This window comes from Callorhinus ursinus, unplaced genomic scaffold, assembly GCF_003265705.2.
Source record: "Callorhinus ursinus isolate GAN/ISIS: 27379988/994484 unplaced genomic scaffold, GSC_fseal_2.0 scaffold3, whole genome shotgun sequence".
In the NCBI taxonomy this organism is placed as follows: Eukaryota; Metazoa; Chordata; class Mammalia; order Carnivora; family Otariidae; genus Callorhinus; species Callorhinus ursinus.
Genome location: NW_027397065.1, coordinates 31292956 through 31310884, shown reverse-complemented (window position 1 = coordinate 31310884; position 17929 = coordinate 31292956). Strand labels below are relative to the sequence as shown.

Here is a 17929-nt window from a genome sequence, read left to right as displayed (position 1 = left end):
GTCCTGGGCTCGAGTCCCGCGTCGGGCTCCCTGCTCCTTGGGAGCCTGCTTCTCCCTCTGCCTCTCTCTCTCTCTGTCTTTCATGAATAAATAAATAAAATCTTTAAAAAAAAATTCCTTTGGAAACTTCCTTTATCTCTAAACCCCCCAAGATACGTGTTGGTAATCAACCCCCAAGCATAGGGCCCACCGTATACATATGAAGGGTCTCACGACTAAGGTTTTTATTAGACAGTAATAAATGACCTTTTCCCAATAATAACTAGCCCCCTCAAGGTCCTAGAAACCTTGCCCCCAAAATTCCTTAGAGGGGCGCCTGGGTGGCTCAGTCATTGAGCGTCTGCCTTCGGCTGAGGTCATGACCCCAGGGTCCTGGGATCCAGCCCCGCATCAGGCTCCCTGCTTGGCGGGAAGCCTGCTTCTCCTTCTCCCTCTCCCCCTGCTTGTGTTCCCTCTCTCGCTGTGTCTCTCTGTCAAATAAATAAAATCTTAAAAAAAAATTCCTTAGAGACTTACGCTATCCCTAACCCACTCCCAACTTGAAAGTATATAATGGGCCACTCCTCATGACCCCCAGTGCAGCTCTTTCTGCCCACAGGTCCTGTCCCCGGGCTTTAATAAAATCACCTTTTTGCACCAAAGACATCTCAAGGATTCTTTCTTGGCCGTCGGCTTGGTAACAAAGGTCTTTCCTACATCACCCAGCAGTGCTAAAAAACTGGGGGCAAGTTTTGCAAGACCAGGTGGTTGGTTCTCACGATCTCCAAACGTTGTTGCACCTCAAAATCTTTGGTTGGGCGGGAGGAGGGGAGTGCTTGCTTTAAAACCCGGGCCTACCATTGCCTGGTTTCGTAGGACTGTGATGGACCACAAAAATTTGCATTTTGAACAAGCTTCTCAGTGATTTTGAAGGAGCAAGTCAGCTGATTGCATTTGGATCATGAATGCCCAAAGCATCTAACAACTAATATTTAACATCTAAATGACCTCAGCGGAGGGTAACAAGAGGCAAAGAAAAAGTCTGGGATAAGAAAGAGACTCTGGTGTGCCTATTTTTAAATCACCAGTAGGCCTCTATTGCAGGCCCCACAGAAGTATGCCCCTTCTCCCCCGCGGTGCCAACTCTTTGTGGGCCCTGGCGGGACCCCCAAAGCCGCCCAGCCCTGAAATGGCCCCCCTGGAAAGAGGCACTGCGATCCCACCCCAAGTCGCAGGGGGCGCCACGCAGTCTCGCTCCGACAGGAATGGGGCTCCGCTTCCTTTCTACGCTTGCGCGGCAAGGAAGCCCTCACTTCCGGCCTTGCGCGCTCAGGGTCTGAACCTAACGGGCGCAAAGTAAGCAGGGGCTGGTGTTTTGGCCGAGTGAGCAGCTTTCCGCCCGGTTGGGTCCTTCCCCCACGTCCGCGGGGCCGCCCACCTCCCTAAAGATCTCTTTGCTTGACCTCCGACTGGGCATTCTTCTTCTCGAATCTGCCTCCCAGTCAGTCTTGAGGTCCCAGTGCCGCCCTCTTCCCACGGCCCCTCTGGTCAGGCAGGCGCTCCCCACGCTCGCCTCACTCTGTGTAACACCCAGGCCCTTCGCTTCCCCCATTCTCCTCCCTCAGGCACCTTCTCCCGAGGCCACCTCCTCCCGTAGAGACCTTGTGCGGCGGTGGGGAGGAGTGTCCTGGATGGAGAGCAGGCCCTGGTACCCAACCGAGCACCCTTTCCTCCTTTCCACGCCTCTCTTCGCAGACTATCAGCAGGAAGTTCAACCCCTTGGTTACCTCGGACCGCAGCAAAAACCGCAAACGCCACTTCAGTGCGCCCTCGCACGTGCGCAGGAAGATCATGTCTTCCCCACTCTCCAAGGAGCTGCGGCAGAAGTACAGCGTCCGCTCCATGCCCATCCGCAAGGACGACGAGGTCCAGGTTGGTGTCCCTCAGGCTCTCGTTACCCAGCTACATGTCGCTCTGGCGCTGCCTAAGAGTGTCATGTGTGCTGGGACGTGGGGAAGTCGTAGACTCACATGCCCTCACGACCCTGGCAAGTAGTGTCACCCTGCAGATGTGTCGGACCGGAGATGGGGCCCACAACCACCAGTGTGCCTACCCCATCTTAATTGAGATGTGCCTACCCAGCTTAATTGGGAGCCTTCCCATGCGATTCTTTAATAATAATGATTGTTTAAAAAAAAAATAGTATACCAGCCAAGCAAAACTTTGCTTTTCGATTTAGTCCCTTGGCTGCAACTTTCCCAGGCGTTGCTCAGGGTGACTCTTTGAACCAAATTCTCCAGGAGAAAGTGCTGTGATAAGAGTAATGTCTCAGTAGTATTGGGTTCAGCAAAGGTTGGGCATTTGGTGATACTGGGTTTGGCAGAGAGAAGAGGAAAGCAGCAAGTCAGAAGCATGAAATTATGAAAGAGAATGATCCTTGTGAGAAAGTGTAAGCGGTCTGTTCTTCCTAGGGCTTTGGATGTGTGGTAAGAAAGGGAGAGTGGGGGGGGTGACTGAAATAGATGGGGTAGATTAACTCCTTGAGAATTTATGGAGCTGGCACTGTTCTAGACATCAGCAGTAAGCAGGACTGACAAGGCACCTGTCGCCATGGAGCTCGACATTTTAGAGCAGGGATTCCCAGCCTCAGCACTGTTGACATCTTGGACTGGATGCTTCTCCCCACTAGATGCCAGTAGTACCTCCTCACGTTTGTGACAGGTGAAAATATTTCCAGATATTGTCAAATGTCCCTGGGGAGCAAAATCCACCCCCCCTTCCCCTAATTGAGAACCATTGTTTTAGAGAATGAAATGGGATACGGTTAAGGGATTTGGTATATCTTTTAAGGCACGTGGACACTTTGAAGCTTTGAGGAACATTTCGAGGAGAAGCTTGAAACCAGGGGATAATTTGGCCTGAGGGAATGAAAGGAATAGAGTGGGAAGTATAGTTTTGAGGTATGATCAACAGTTGCAACTTCTCTTCTAGATCCTTCCCATCAGACATGTTCTAGAATGGGGGAATTGCAAGTGCATGTAAGGGCTAGTAGGCATATTAAAAAAGGGAAGTTGGCTGATGGCAAGAAAATAGCAACTGGAAAGCTCATGCCTCATTTAAAGGAGATTGTGGTGTACCTTCAGCCCATTGCTACTACAGGGAAATGCAGGCTCCTTGTTGTCAGATTCTTGATTTTGCAAGAAAACTAGAAAGTTTAGATTCTCTTCCCAGTCCTCCATTTCCTTCTAGCTACTACTACTCTGTTCTGCATGTATGGCCAGTGTCCTCAAAAGAGTTGTCTACACTTCCTCACCTTCCCATTTATGCCTAGAGCCTCTCCAATCTGATTTGTATCTCACTACTTTATAGAAACTGCTTTTGGCTGAGATCAGAACCTGTTTGTGACTAAATCCGGGACACATCTTGGTCTCATCATGCTTGACTTTTTCAGCAGCACTTGGCATAGGTAGCACTGCCTTACTTCTTGAAATAGTTTGGCTTTTTCGCTTCTGTGACCGTTCAGGCTCAGTTTACTTTTGACTTCTCAGATTCCTTTGCTGGTCTCCTCTGATCCGTAAATGCTGGAGTTTGTCAGCATCTGCACCTGGTCTAACATCTCATCTTGCCTACATTGCTTCCCTGGGTGATACTATCTATTCCGAGATCCAAACGTCTGCCCTATGCTAACAACACCCTATTTTATATCCCAACCCAAACCACTTTCCAGAACACAGACCTGGAGATCTAACTATGTGCGGAACATCTTTATTTAAAAACCTCATAGTTGTATTAAAGAGGGCACGTTCAGCGTGGAGCACTGGGTGTTATGCACAAACAATGAATCATGGAACACTACATCAAAAACTAATGATGTATGGTGATTAACACGACAAAAAAATTAAAAAAAAAAAAAAACAAACAAACCTCATAGTTGTCTCAAGCTTCCAATCTGGGAGTACTCTTGACCGGAACACTGCTACTCTCTATAATCTGCTTTTCCTCCCATCTTTCACACTTCAATAAGCATCACTTTTTCACTTGGCTGTGCCATAAACCTTTAAATTCTCCCTAATGTCTCTCTCTTCCTAACCTACATCTAATCGATTACTTAATCTTAATTGATTCTATCTCTAAAATAAGTCTTTCTTTACATTTCCAGTTTAGTTCAAGACACTAGCTTTCCCTCTTTTCCTGGTCAAACATTCTTCACAGAGGGGCATTTTTTGCAAATTAGATTCTGCTTAGAACCTATCATTGGTGCTTGACTGCTTACTATAAACCTAAAATCATTGACAACAAGGCCCTGTGTGCCCCAGTCCTGGTCTGCTTGTTCAGCTTCATCTCATCCTATTATGCCCCCACATGTTCTGTACTTCAAACACACTGGCCTTCTCAGGTCCTTAAGTATGCCTTGACCTTTCCTCCCTTGGGGTCTTTGCCCAGAAGGCTCCCTCTGCCTGGAGTGCTCTTCCTTCTCCCCTTTACCTGAATGACTCCTCATTTTTCAAATGTTATCTTAAATGTCAGTTGCCCAGAAAAGCCTTCCCGGATACATTAATTAGCATGGTATCATAGCACCCTGTATTTGTATTTGCTTCCTAGCAGTGAACATAATTTGATTTTATTTCTTTTCAAACTGAAGCATAACGGGCCCACCTGCAGCTGCTGGAGCCCGTCTTCCCCCAGACCGTGTACCCTGACATCTGCGCACCCTGCTCCCGGAGTCCAGGATCCAGTGTGGTTCCAGAACAGGTGTGCCACGTCACGGCATCACAGCCGGAAATCCTTTCAGCCTTCAGCCAGACCGGGGCTTTGACTCCACCACTCTGCTCCTGGAACTGAAACAAAATGAACTGAAGTCCCAGCTGCCTCTTGAGATAATGTGAACTGGCCACCACATCCCAGCAGAGTTGCAGAGGGCATCTCTACCCTAGCTCTCAAGGTCAGAATTTTGAAACCTATTCTCTAAAGACACTGATTGAAAGCTGGACTCTTGGGAGGAACACATCTTTTCTGCCTTTGGTAACTCTTGAGGATTCTAGGCGAGTTCAGGATAAGCTCAGAGGAGCCATGACTGACATCCAAGGAGGTGCACATCAGAATTCTTTCCTTTCTGGCTTCCATGTTAAGGCCACATCAAGGTTCTCCTTGTTAAGGGTTTGCTAGTTCTCTGGCTTGTGCAGCTCCTGCACCTCTCGCCTGTGAACCTTTACCCTTGCCTAGTTCTTTCTCTGCAGCACACTGCTCCCTCCACCGCCTGAAATTGTGGCACTCACTTTGACCTGTACACCTCCAAATCTGCACATTCAGTTTGGTTTGCATTCCTGCTCCTTCTTGCCAGTTCTATTTTTTGGATTGGTTTTTTATTTTTTAAAGATTTTATTTATCTATTTGACAGAGAGATAGACAGAAGAGCACAAGCAGAGGGAATGGCAGAGGGAGAGGGAGAAGCAGGCTCTGCACCGAGCAGGGAGCCCGATGCAGGACTCGATCCCAAGACTCCAGGATCATGACCTGAGCCGAAGGCAGACCCCGCGCCCAACCAGCTGAGCCACCCAGGCGCCCCTGGATTGGTTTTTTGGAACTCATTATCTCCTTTGCAAGAACACTTCAGCTTGGCCCAATTTCCCCTTGTGCCTGGCAGCTGCCTCCTCGTGCTTCCTCCAAGGCTGGTACGCTTAAACTTTCCCTAACCCATCTCCTTCCTCCTCATCCTGTGCCTAGGATTTACTGCTTTTTAATGCGGCCTGTCATCTTTACATTCATCTGTAGCTTCAGTGATTCTGTATCCAGATTATTTCAAGAGTCCCCTGCCTCTAGCTTCTCAACTTTTTACACATTACTCTCTAGAAATCTGTAGTAGCCTCCAATTGCTATCAAATGGTGAAAACCTTTTCGTTCCTCTCCCAGACAGGGAGGGCAGTTTAAGAGTAAGCTTACTTAAGCTAACTTACTAAGCTAGTAAGCCTAGCCGACAGGGCGGTTTTTCAGATCTTCATATGGTCACCCATGCACAATGTATGTCATCTCAGAGCCACTCCTTTCCTTTTCGGAACCAGATGAATACTTTCTCTTTCAAAACACTTGCAATCTCCTCCCCGCCCCCTTCTGAAGTCTGAAACTTTCTGTAATCATGATTTTGTACCTGTTATTTCAGTCACTCCAACGTTACCCTTCGCCCTTGTTATTGTACTTCTGTGCAACGTTAGTGAATTACTAAATGTTCCCACAAATGAAAAATAAATAAAACTGAGGCATAATTTACGTATAGTAAAATGCACAGGTGAGTTTTGGCAGATGAAAAGCCATGTAGCCATCACCATAGTTATGATCCAGTAAGTTCCCATGTGCCCTATTCCAGTTAGTGATTATATATATTTGCATGTTTATTAGTTAACTGCTTATTACCCATTACATTAAGATGAGGCCAGAGAATTTCTCTTTTTTGTTGCCTGATCTCAGTGACCTCATCTCTGGTGAATTCACTGTCTTACTGTAAGTGGCTTCCATCCGTCTGTTCCACTGAAGCACACTAGCCATGATCACCAGTGACCAGCTTGTTGTCACATTTGTTCCTTTATCCTTCCTGTAAATGACCATTCCTTGGCATTTGACATTCTTTCCTTGGCTGCAGTACCCCACATTCCCTCAGTTTCCCATTCTCTGTGGCCACTTCAGTCTCCCTTATGAGCTTTTCCAAAATGTTGGCTTTTCTTGGATTTCTACATTCTGCCCTCATACCATAAGCTCCCTGAGCAAAATCAGGCTCCGAATTACCATCTTTGGAGGACTCCCAGGTCTTTGTTGCCGACCCACTTGGTCTTCCAGCTGTGTATGGAATTCTCCACTAGAATGTCATGAGATGCCTCAAATTCAGCATGTTCCCAACTACACTGTTTTCTCCTAAAATGTTTCTTCCCCCATATTCTATGCCTCTGGGAAAGGCATATCCATCCATCGAGTTGCTCAATCAGACTCTGGATATCATCTTTGCGTCTTCTCCCTTCCCTTTCCGGGCCAGCTGGGTTAGTCTTCTCCTATCCCTCTCCTCGCTGGGTCTAGTGTTTGTCCAGTTCTCTTTAAGCAGGGTGTTCCTTTGGACTCATTTTATTAACCTCTTTCTTTAGTCTTGATGATGGTTAAGAGGGGCTTTTTCACAGACTTTTCCACGTTTCACGTAAGAGTCTCTGGTCATGTAGAGTGTGGTGGATTTTCAGTGAGGCATGGCTGTTCTCTTTTCAACCTGAAAATCACCTTGGAAAGTAAGCTGAACAATCTAAATAGACATTTTCGGAGTATTGAAATTCTCTAGTTTTTTTTATGTGGTTATTTCCTTTATGTTTCTTATAATCAGCATCAGCTATATTGTGGCTCCTGTTTAATAGGCTTGTGCCTTCAGGGAAACCATAATCTAGTTGGCTTTGAATAGTGTTGGAGTGTGAGTAAGATTTTTATTTTTTTTTAAAGATTTTATTTACTTGAGAGAGAGAGAGAGCACGAGAGGGAAGAGGGTCAGGGGAGAAGCAGACTCCCTGCTGAGCAAGGAGCCCGATGTGGGACTCAATCCCGGGACTCCAGGATCGTGACCTGAGCCGAAGGCAGTCGCTTAACCAACTGAGCCACCCAGGCGCCCATGAGTAAGATTTTTAGTATGTGAAAACAACCCAAGAGACTTTAACATTTTAATTATTTTCTGACTATAAAATATTTGTGTTAATTATAGAAATCTTGAAATTTGGGGGCACCTGGGTAGCTCAGTCAGTTGAGTGTCTGACTCGATTTCAGCTCAGGTCTTAAGTGCAAGGTTGTGAGTTCAAGCCCCACATTGGGCTCCACGCCAGGTGTGGAGCCTCCTTTAAAAAAAAAATCTTGAAATGTGGAAGAATAATACTTTTTTTTTTAAAGATTTTATTTATCCATTTGAGAGAGAGAATGAGAGAGAGAGAGAGAGCATGAGAGGGGGTTGGGTCAGAGGGAGAAGCCGACTCCCCGCCGAGCAGGGAGCCTGATGCGGGACTCAATCCCGGGATTCCAGGATCATGACCCGAGCCAAAGGCAGTCGCCCAACCAACCAAGCCACCCAGGTGCCCAAGAATAATACATTTTTTTAAAAAGTCATCTGTAATCCTACTTCCTGGCAACCATTATTGACATTTAGATATATTTCCATCCCATCGTGTTATATGCCGTATATCTGAAACATACATATACAAGATTCAGACTTTATTTCATATAAAGCTTTGTTTTCTTTTTCTTTTTTTTTTCTCTAAAGGTCCTATCTTGAGCATTTTCCTTGGTCATAAATTGTTTTTTGAAAACATTTTAAATGGTTGCAGGAGAGTCTCACAGTATAGTATCTTTAACTATCCTTTTCCATTTAATCACTTAAGAATGATTATATTTTTTCTTTCTTAAATTTTACTTTTATTTAACCGAGATATAATTGATATATAAGAATGTGTTAGTTTTGGGTGTATAGTGATTATACTTTTTTACTCTCAGGACTAGGTCTGTGGTGGCCATCCAAGTTCAAGGAATTTTTTGTTTCAGGTAAAAAAATTCAGGTGAAGAATTTTCACCTGACTTAGAACAACGCAGAGCAGATTTATAGCCAAAAAATAGCTGACTTTTGACTGCAAAGGTTAATCTGCTTTTGTGCAAAAAGTTATATGTTAGTCTGTGTATTCCTGATAATTAATTTCCTCACTGTGATGTTCACATATTAGAATGGGGGGAAATTTTTCTTTTGTGTTTTCTCTTAGGTGGTTCGAGGACACTACAAGGGTCAGCAAATTGGCAAGGTGGTCCAGGTGTACAGAAAGAAATATGTCATCTACATCGAGCGGGTGCAGCATGAGAAGGCTAATGGGACAACTGTCCATGTGGGCATTCACCCAAGCAAGGTATGGCCTGGGACCGAACAGTGGTAGCAGCTGTGTAGCTTAGTGCTGTTGTTAGAGTTATCAGTGTGTGGGACTGTCTACTCAGGTGGCCCTACTCAGGGAAAGACTTCTAGAGGGAGGTCAGGCAGGCTTGATCGATTCATTGGCCTAGGATCCAGATTCTTTTCTTCTCTGTTTTGTCATCCTTGGTGAAGGCTCTGTCTTTGAGCAGGTTGCAAGAGGGTTCCAGGTATTGTAGGCATCACTTTCCTACTGGATGATGTCCAGAGGGAGAGTTGAGAACATCTCTTCCTATGGCTCTCACACCCACCTGGTGTAATAGGCTGTTTTTCATTTGCACTCCTCTATTTCATGCACTGTATTGGAAGGTCTTTCTCCTCCAGAGTTTCAGATAAGGACAGAGTGGTGAGGGTCTTACTTATCCTTATGACCTATGGTCCAGTAGCTGGTGGGAATGCACGTGTTTAAAAAACAATGCGTTTTGCCGGCCGAAGGGTGATAGACGAACCAGAAACATGTTGGCAGTATAATTTTTCCCAACCCAAAATTTGGTATCACTAAACTATCTAACTGGTCTCTTAGACCCTCAGGAGTTAGGGGGTATTGCTATTGTTGGGAAAAGTTCTTCTGTACAAAATAATTGTAGTTATAAATCCTTTCCTTAAAAAAAAATAATAAAGATCTGTTTTCTTACCCTTAACAGGTGGTTATCACCAGGCTAAAGCTGGACAAAGATCGGAAAAAAATTCTCGAATACAAAGCCAAATCTCGACAGGTTGGAAAAGAGAAAGGCAAATATAAGGAAGAACTTATTGAGAAAATGCAGAAGTGAATGTAACCTGTTGTGCAAGCACAGTTTGCCTGTAGACCGTTAGCCTGGTGTGTGTTCCTTTGAAACTTTTCAAGACATCTGCCAAACATTTCATCTCCTTCCTGTTTTGCTATTGATAATGTAGCTTTGTAAATCCACTTTTGCTGTTTTGATTAATAATTTTATGAATAACAATTGAAAATGTTTCCTAATTCCACGGGGAATTTGCATTGTTTTATAGATAAAATTCATCTTACTGTCAATTCCTTTTTGCCATTCTTTCCTATGTTTTAACGTACTGAGCAGCAGAATAGCAGGGGTGGCATGGCTGTGTTCCTGCCTGAACCTTCGTGGCTGACGGGGTGGACAGGACAGGGCTCTGGTCCCTAATTCAGGAGTTTGCTCCACTTAGTGGTAGTCATGATGTGAACTGGCAAATATGAGAACTCACTGAGTGTCTGGTGCTGCTCTGGTCTCAAGTCTGACGGATTGCTCCCTGGCCCATTTCCTCTCCCTTGTGCTCCAACCAAACCAAATGGCGTGCAGCTCCCTAACCAGGTTGCCCTTCCCAAGGTCTTGACTTTGCAAATGCATTTCCAAATGACTGAAATGTCCTTCCACTCACCTGGAGCTAACTCAGGAAACTGACGACAGCCTGGAGGCAATATTTGGCTCACAGACAGATTGTTTCTCCTTCTGTTTTCATAATTTTAATAGATCAATTTCCAACATTTAAAAGTTGAAGAATTTCATGGGGAAATCCACATCTTGCTTCATCTGGTTACATGGGTCCCCAATCCGACCCAGCATCAGTTAATGTGGAGCTCAGAGGCTGGCTGTGCCTATCCAGTCTGCACCACTTGTGTACCCAACTTGCCAGGCCCCCACTGGCATCTTGAGTTTTAGACTCCAGGTCTAACTGCAACCAGCCTAACGCGAGTTCACTCCTTAGGGAGTTAGAGACTGCACCAAGTGTTGTTATACAAAAGAAAGTTTATTTGCAGCAAATAAGATCACAGGGAATAGCCTCCAAATCCATGACTCTCCAAATAGGGGTGAGTAGGTTTCTTTTATCTAGGGTTACGATGAATATTCAGAAAGGGGCGTTTCTTCATTGTAGGTAGAGGTGGGCATAAGGTTGTGCACATGTCTTAAGGAAACATGCCAATACAAGCGTTGTATGTTATATTAATGAGGTTTGTTCTCCTCCTTGGGTGGGGATTTTAACATTATAATGAAGCAGAGGTAACTGTTGGACCAGGGGAAAGGGCTATGGGCAAGCTCTGAGAGCCAATATTAATGGGATTGAGTCTTGGGCTCCTTATCTCGGAAGGAATGCAGTGCCTTGCTTACTTTTGAAACAGCCCTGGGAGTTTTGCCACTGATGTATTATCTGATATGGTTAGGCCATTTCCTGGCCTACTAGAATCTGTTCGTTTTTGCATTCTCTTTGTTCCCTTAAAGTCTTTAACTATTGAGGTTTTTGTTTTTCTTTGTAATTCTGACACCTCCTAGGCAGTACTGCAAGAAGTGTGCTAGGGCAAGAACCAGGTAGGCATAGATCATGGAAAATAGCTGGGCCTAAAATGACTTCTTGTTTTTCTGGGGACCCCTAACTCTGCTTATGTAACTTCTAGTTACCCTTCAAGATTTAGCTCCAGATCCACATCCAAGATCTTCCCTTGGGGTGCCTGGGTGGCTCAATCAGTTAAACATCTGACTCTTGATCTCAGCTCAGGTCTCAATCTCAAGATTGTGAGTTCAGCCCCACATTGTGCTCCGCACTGGGCATGGAGCCTACTTAAAAAAAAAATTAAAAGTAAATAAAATCGTCCCTTGCTGCAGTGATAAATTATTGATTAAAATTCATAAATGACGAAAATGCATAAAATTATAAAATGCCTTTTATGACTCTAGTGATATGTGGCCTGACACATTGGAGTTTCTTAGTAAATGTTGACTGAATCTCTTACTTCCCAATTTGCCTGATGAAGAAAAATGAGCTTAGATTAATTGTCCAGACCCCAGAGAACACAAGAGATAGAGTTAAGATTTGAACCCGGCCTGACTGCATCAAAGACCACCCACATCCCACTTTAGCCATCCATCTCTGGTGTTCCTTCTTTCACCCTGACAGCCCTGTACTGGAGTCTTGACGACCAACTGGACATCTGTGTGCAGGGAGAAGAACCTACATATTTGCAGCAGTAGTGCTGTTTAGCAGGAAAAGCATTGTCACCATCTCTGCCACAGGACAGTCGTAAGCCTTTGCGCAAGTTACCTCTGAGCTTCCATTCTCTCAGTAATAAAGCATATAGCTAATGCCTGCGCTGCCTTCCTGTCTCATGGAAAATGGCAGGATCAAATAGGCTCTTTCTGAGGACTCTGAAAAGTATGAGTGTACAAATGCTAATATTGCTATTGTTTACTTATATTTCCAATTCTGAGATGCATTTTGCACTGAAAGAGGTAAAGATTTTTCACACAAAAAAATCAATGGAATCACAAACCACAAAATTCAGTATGCATTCTCTGATTTGGGGGCATTGATTTTTTTTATTTTTTATTGTTATGTTAATCACCATACATTACATCATTAGTTTTGGATGTAGAGTTCCATGATTCATTGTGCATAACACCCAGTGCTCCACACAGAATGTGCCCTCTTTAATACCCATCCCCAGGCTAACCCATCTCCCCACCCCCCTCCCCTCTAGAAACCTCAGTTTGGTTTTCAGAGTCCATCGTCTCTCATGGTTGGTCTCCCCCTCCGATTTCCCCCCCTTCATTCTTCCCTTCCTGCTATTGGGGCATTGATTTTTAAGAGGAGGCAGAATGATATTGTCTTGGCTCCAAAGCCACAGGGATCTGGATTCAAAGTCTGCTTTGGTTTTGGGGCATTTTTAATGAGCTTGTTTCCCTATCTAGGTAAGAAGCTAAAAATGTTTCTCTTTGTGAAAATGCTTATCAAATGTAAAAGCTAAAGTAGTGGTCCACCAGACTCTCCTGACTTTAGGAGTCACTCGGAGGCTTGCTAATATTAGCCTCTGCCCCCTTGCATGGTGGTGATTCCTTGACACAGTAATTCTGGAGAGAGACCTCTTCAAGTCTCGAGTGCTTGTATATTTCTGACATGGCTCTTGTGTGATGCTTACAACCAGTTAACTTTGGGAAATTGTGGATTATGATATATGTAAAGTAGGGGCGGCTGGGTGATTCAGTTGGTTAAGCATCTTACTCTTAATTTTGGCTCCTGTCATGATCTCAGGGTCTTGAGATGGAGCTCTGCATTGGGCTCGCTCTGGGTGCAGAGCCTGTTTGGAATTCTCTCTCTCCCTATCTCTCTGCCCCTCTTGCCCCTCGCTCTCTCTCTCCCTCTCTCTCTCTATCAAAAAAAAAATATAAAGTATGTATACATGCAGCATATAAAGTAGGTGTGTGTTATCATTAGTAGTCTAGTGAGTAGGTAAACAGTAAGGTCTGTAGTTTGTTTTTTCTAATTTTGAGTTTTGATTCTCAACACATAATTTAGTATGCCAAAAGTTGCATAAAAGTTGGATTTCATACTACATTAAATTTATAGTAAGGATGACATAGTCTGATAGCCTGGTCTGGGCCCTAGGCTCCAGCCATTATTTTCATCAATAAACTTAAATTATGATGTTTCCTAGGAGTTGGACTTGGCTTGTTTTTAGCAACTTGTTCAATACAAATGATAGATAAGAGGTTTGAGAGCTGTAATCTCCACCACCAGCCTTCACAGGCAACCAGATCCTATCCGACTACTTAAACTGAGCAGGGTGAGTCATAGTGCATGGTCAAGAGCAGGAGCTCAGCATCACACATGAGTTCTAATGCCAGCTCTGTCAGTTCCTAGCTGTGTGACCTCAGGCAAATTGCTTAACCTCTGGCCCTCAGTTTTGTCATTTAGAAGATAGAAATAAAAAGAGTGCCTACTTCAAAGAGTTGTCAGACTTAATACTTGAGATACTGCATGTGAAGCACAGAGAGCTCAGCAAATTTTAACTTGTCTTTTAGAGGAGATTGGCAAGGAGTTTGCAAGAGCAGAGGGAAAATTTTTCTCAGGAGTTCAGATAAACACTGGTTCTTGGCTTTTTTGGGGGGGGTGTGTTTAAGATTTTATTTTATTTTTTTAAGATTTTATTTATTTGGCAGAGGGAGACACAGTGAGAGAGGGAACACATGCAGGGGTAGTGGGAGAGGGAGAAGCAGGCTTCCTGCTGAGCAGGGAGCCTGATGCGGGGCTCAATCCCAGGACCCTGGGATCACGACCTGAGCGGAAGGCAGACGCTTAACGACTGAGCCACCCAGGCGCCCCAAGATTTTATTTTAAAGTAATCTCTATACCCAATGTGGGGCTCAAACTCACAACCCCAAGATCAAGAGTCACATGCTCTACCAACCGAACCAGCCAGGCTCCTCAAATACTAGTTCTTGAATGAAGGGGAGGATTTAAGGGCAGTCGTATTGTGTTTGGGCTGCTGTAGGAAATGGGCACTGGAGAAGGCCAGATGGGTGGGTCGGCCTATCAGAGTTCAGTCCCAAGGATTTTAGCATGTTTCCTGGAATGACTTTGAATTAAGCAGTTTCCTACTAACCTTTTCATTGAATTTGCAGATGTCCACTCACTTGAGTGAGTCCCCTATGCTATTTTGGGAAGCCTCCAAACTTTTAAACTTCAGATAACTGCTTCTGAATGTCTGCTTTCATATTGCACTCAGGCATGAGATATTCAGCTACAGAGCTCTCAGTGTATTTGGGCAGGCAAGTAATTGAATATACTGGGAACTGAGTAGAACTCTACCAACCAAGAATCTACCATACTCTGCTGATACTATGGACTTTGAACACTTTCCATCTGGTGGCTTGTGTTTTTGTTCATTGTTCTGTTAAATTAGTTTCTTTTTTTTAAGATTTTATTTATTTATTTGACAGAGAGTGAGAGAGCACAAGCAGAGGGAGCAGTAGAAGGAGAGGGAGAAGGAGGCTTTCCGCTGAGCAGGGAGCCCGATGCAGGGCTCAATCCCAGGACACTAGGATCGTCACCTGAGCCGAAGGCAGACGCTTAACCATCTGAGCCACCCAGGTGCCCCTAAATTAGTTTTTTTTAAAAGAAGTAATACATATGGTAAGGTACAAAAGTTACATAGTGAAAAGTAAGTTTCCTTGTCCCTGTGATTCTTGGTTACTCAGCTCTGCCCAGAAGCAGTCAGTGTTTCCAGTTCCTTTTGTATCCTTCCAGAAATATTCTTTTTTTTTAAGATTTTATTTATTTATTTGAGAGAGAGAGAATGAGAGAGAGAGAGCATGAGAGGGAAGAGGGTCAGAGGGAGAAGCAGACCCCCCGCCGAGCAGGGAGCCCGACGCGGGACTCGATCCCGGGACTCCGGGATCATGACCTGAGCTGAAGGCGGCCGCTTAACCAACTGAGCCACCCAGGCGCCCCAGAAATATTCTATGCATATATGACTGGGTACTTACTAAAAGTCTGATCCATGAAGAAGTCTTCATGAGAAAGGCAGGTCATCCAAATGTAAACAGCTCTATAATATAAAATTGATTTACTGCTTGAACACCATAATTACAATATAAATATGCAAATATATTAGGTAAAATATTCTTTGGCCTTCAGAATTAACTAAGTCAACCATCGTAGCCTACCCCAAGCAGGAGAGCAGCTAGTTCCAGAATAGGTTTTCACAGGTCTCATCTTAGGAATTAGATATCTCTGTCTTATTAAGCTGTGTGCAATTTAGGGTTTTTTGGCTGACTTGCTGTCTGAAATAGGCAGTTTGGCTTAGTAGAAAGAACAGGAGCCATGAAGACCTACATTTATTATTTTTTAAAGATTTTATTTATTTGAGAGAGCGCGCAAGAGCAGGAGGTAGGGGGAGAGGGAGAAGCAGATCTGAGCAGGGAGCCTGATGCGGAACTCGATCTCAGGACCCTGAGATCATGACCTGAGTCAAAGGCAGACACTTAACCAATTGAGCCACCATGGCACCCAAAGACCAATATTTAGATCCCAGTTCTGTTACTTAAAACAGACTTAAGGCAAGTTACAAACCTGTGCCTCTCTTTCCTAATATGTAAAATGGATATAATAAGATCATAATAGGTATTGTGAATATTGAATGAGGGGTAATTCAAAACACATGGTTCAATGGCATATGGCTGCCACACAAGAAATGAATGGTGGTCACCCACAGGGCATGTTCCATACATATGTGCTGAGCAAATGAGTTGTAAAGCATGCTGGAGCTTTCAGCTTCTCCAGTAACTTCCAGGCTTCCAGATCTGCTTGAAAGGAGCTCTATGACTCCATGGCTTTGTGACTTTGCATGCCTGTTTTTATTTACAAGGCTGGGCTTAGGAAAGGGGATTGGTGGGGTTGCACTGTAGCATTTCAGTCAGTTCTTCTTTACTTTATCTTGGGGTTGCCTTGGAGGTTTTTCCTCTAGAAGTTGATCTCAGACTTTTTGGTCTCAACACCTCTTTACACATTTAAAAATTATTATGGACCCAAAATCTTACTTTTATGTGGGTTATATCGATCATATAATTCACCATATTATAAATTAGAACAAAAATTTAACATTTATTTTAGATTCATTTTAAAATAATAAACCTGGGGCACCTGGGTGGCTCAGTCGTTAAGCGGCTGCCTTTGGCTCAGGTCATGATCCCAGGGTTCTGGGATCAAGCCCCGCATTGGGCTCCCTGCTCAGCAGGAAACCTCCTTCTCTCTCTCCAACTCCCCCTGCTTGTGTTCCCTCTCTCTATCTGTCAGATAAATAAATAAATAAATAAAATCTTTAAAAAAAATAAAATAACCTATAACATGTTAACAGAAAGAACATTTTTAAATGGAAAATAACTCTTTTCCAAGTCAACATTTAGAAATGTAGTGGGAAGAATGACATTCTGTTACACTTTTGCAAAATTCCTTAATATCTGGCTTAATAGAAGACAAATGGATTCTTAATAATGCTTCTGCATTCAATCTGTTGCAACATGTTTCCGGTAAAGCATAGGAAGAAAATTCAGCTTTACACAGATTGGTAGTTAGAACAGAGAGGCCCTTACAGACTTGCTGGGAGAGTCCTGGGGACTCCCCTGGCGTCCTTGAGCCATACTGACATTTCCTGAAGTAGACTTTAAGTGCCTTGAAGGCAGACAATATTTCTTCATTTGGTGGGTCACTGAATCTTAGTTCCTGGCCTTGGACACCAGTTTTTATTCACAATGTGTGATAAAATGTTTTTGACAGACTGACTGATAGAGGGAGCTATTGGCCAATACTAGCCCACAACTATAATACCAAGATAAGGGAATTTTCTCATTTCACAGAGGATGAAACAGATTTACACAAAACTGATGTCTGAATGGCCACTTCCCTATGCTCCCCAACACCTGGGTTTTAAAGAAGTTGCCAAGAAGGTGAGGCAAAGGTTAGACTTAATGGAATCAACTTAAAAGAAAATATTTGCCTTTATTTAAGAGACAGGAAGGGGTGTCTGGGTGGCTCAGTCAGTTAAGCGGCTGCCTTTGGCTCAGGTCATGAGCCCAGGGTCCTGGGATTGAGCCCCGCATCGGGCTCCCTGCTCAGCAGAGAGCCTGCTTCTCCCTTTCCCTCTGCCTGCTGCTCTGTCTACTTGTGCTCTCTATCTCTCTGTCAAATAAATAAATAAATATCTTTTAAAAAAAATAAGAGACAGGAAAAAATCCATAATAGCTAAAAAAATGGAAGCAACTCAAATATCCATCTTCAGATGAATGGAGAAACAAAATATGGCATATACATACAGTAGAATGTTACTCAGCCTTGAAAAGGAAGGAAATTCTGACACGCTACAACATGGATCAAGCTTGAGGATATTATGCTAAATGAATCCAGGCAGTCACAAAAAGAAAAATATTGTATGATTCCACTTGTATCAGGTATCTAGAGTAGTCAAACTTAACAGAAGGTAGGATGGGTGTTGCCAAGGGCTGGAGGAAGGGAGAATGGGGAGTTGTTTTATGGGTATGAAAAAGTTCTGGAGATTGGGTACACAACAAGTGAGTGAATATACTTAATGCTACTGGACTTTACACTTGATGGCTAAGATGGTGTATTTTATGTATATTTTACCACAATTAAAAACAAATTAAGAAAAAAATAGGAGAAAGGAGTAACTTTTTTCTCTTAGTTCTGGCTGACCTCATTCTTTCT

The 17929-nt window shown here is 43.9% G+C and overlaps 1 protein-coding gene across 1 annotated transcript in view; it reads left to right on the top strand.

Moving 5' to 3' along the window:
* RPL26L1 (ribosomal protein L26 like 1) overlaps positions 1-9956 on the top strand; it is a 10917-nt gene extending 961 nt beyond the window's left edge. The window contains exons 2-5 of the mRNA XM_073887424.1: positions 1243-1335; positions 1735-1911; positions 8742-8882; positions 9586-9956. Of these exons, the coding sequence (XP_073743525.1) occupies positions 1243-1335; positions 1735-1911; positions 8742-8882; positions 9586-9714 (540 nt within the window). The 3' untranslated portion in view covers positions 9715-9956. The remainder of the gene's footprint in view (positions 1-1242; positions 1336-1734; positions 1912-8741; positions 8883-9585) is intronic.
* The last annotated feature ends 7973 nt before the right edge of the window (positions 9957-17929 follow it).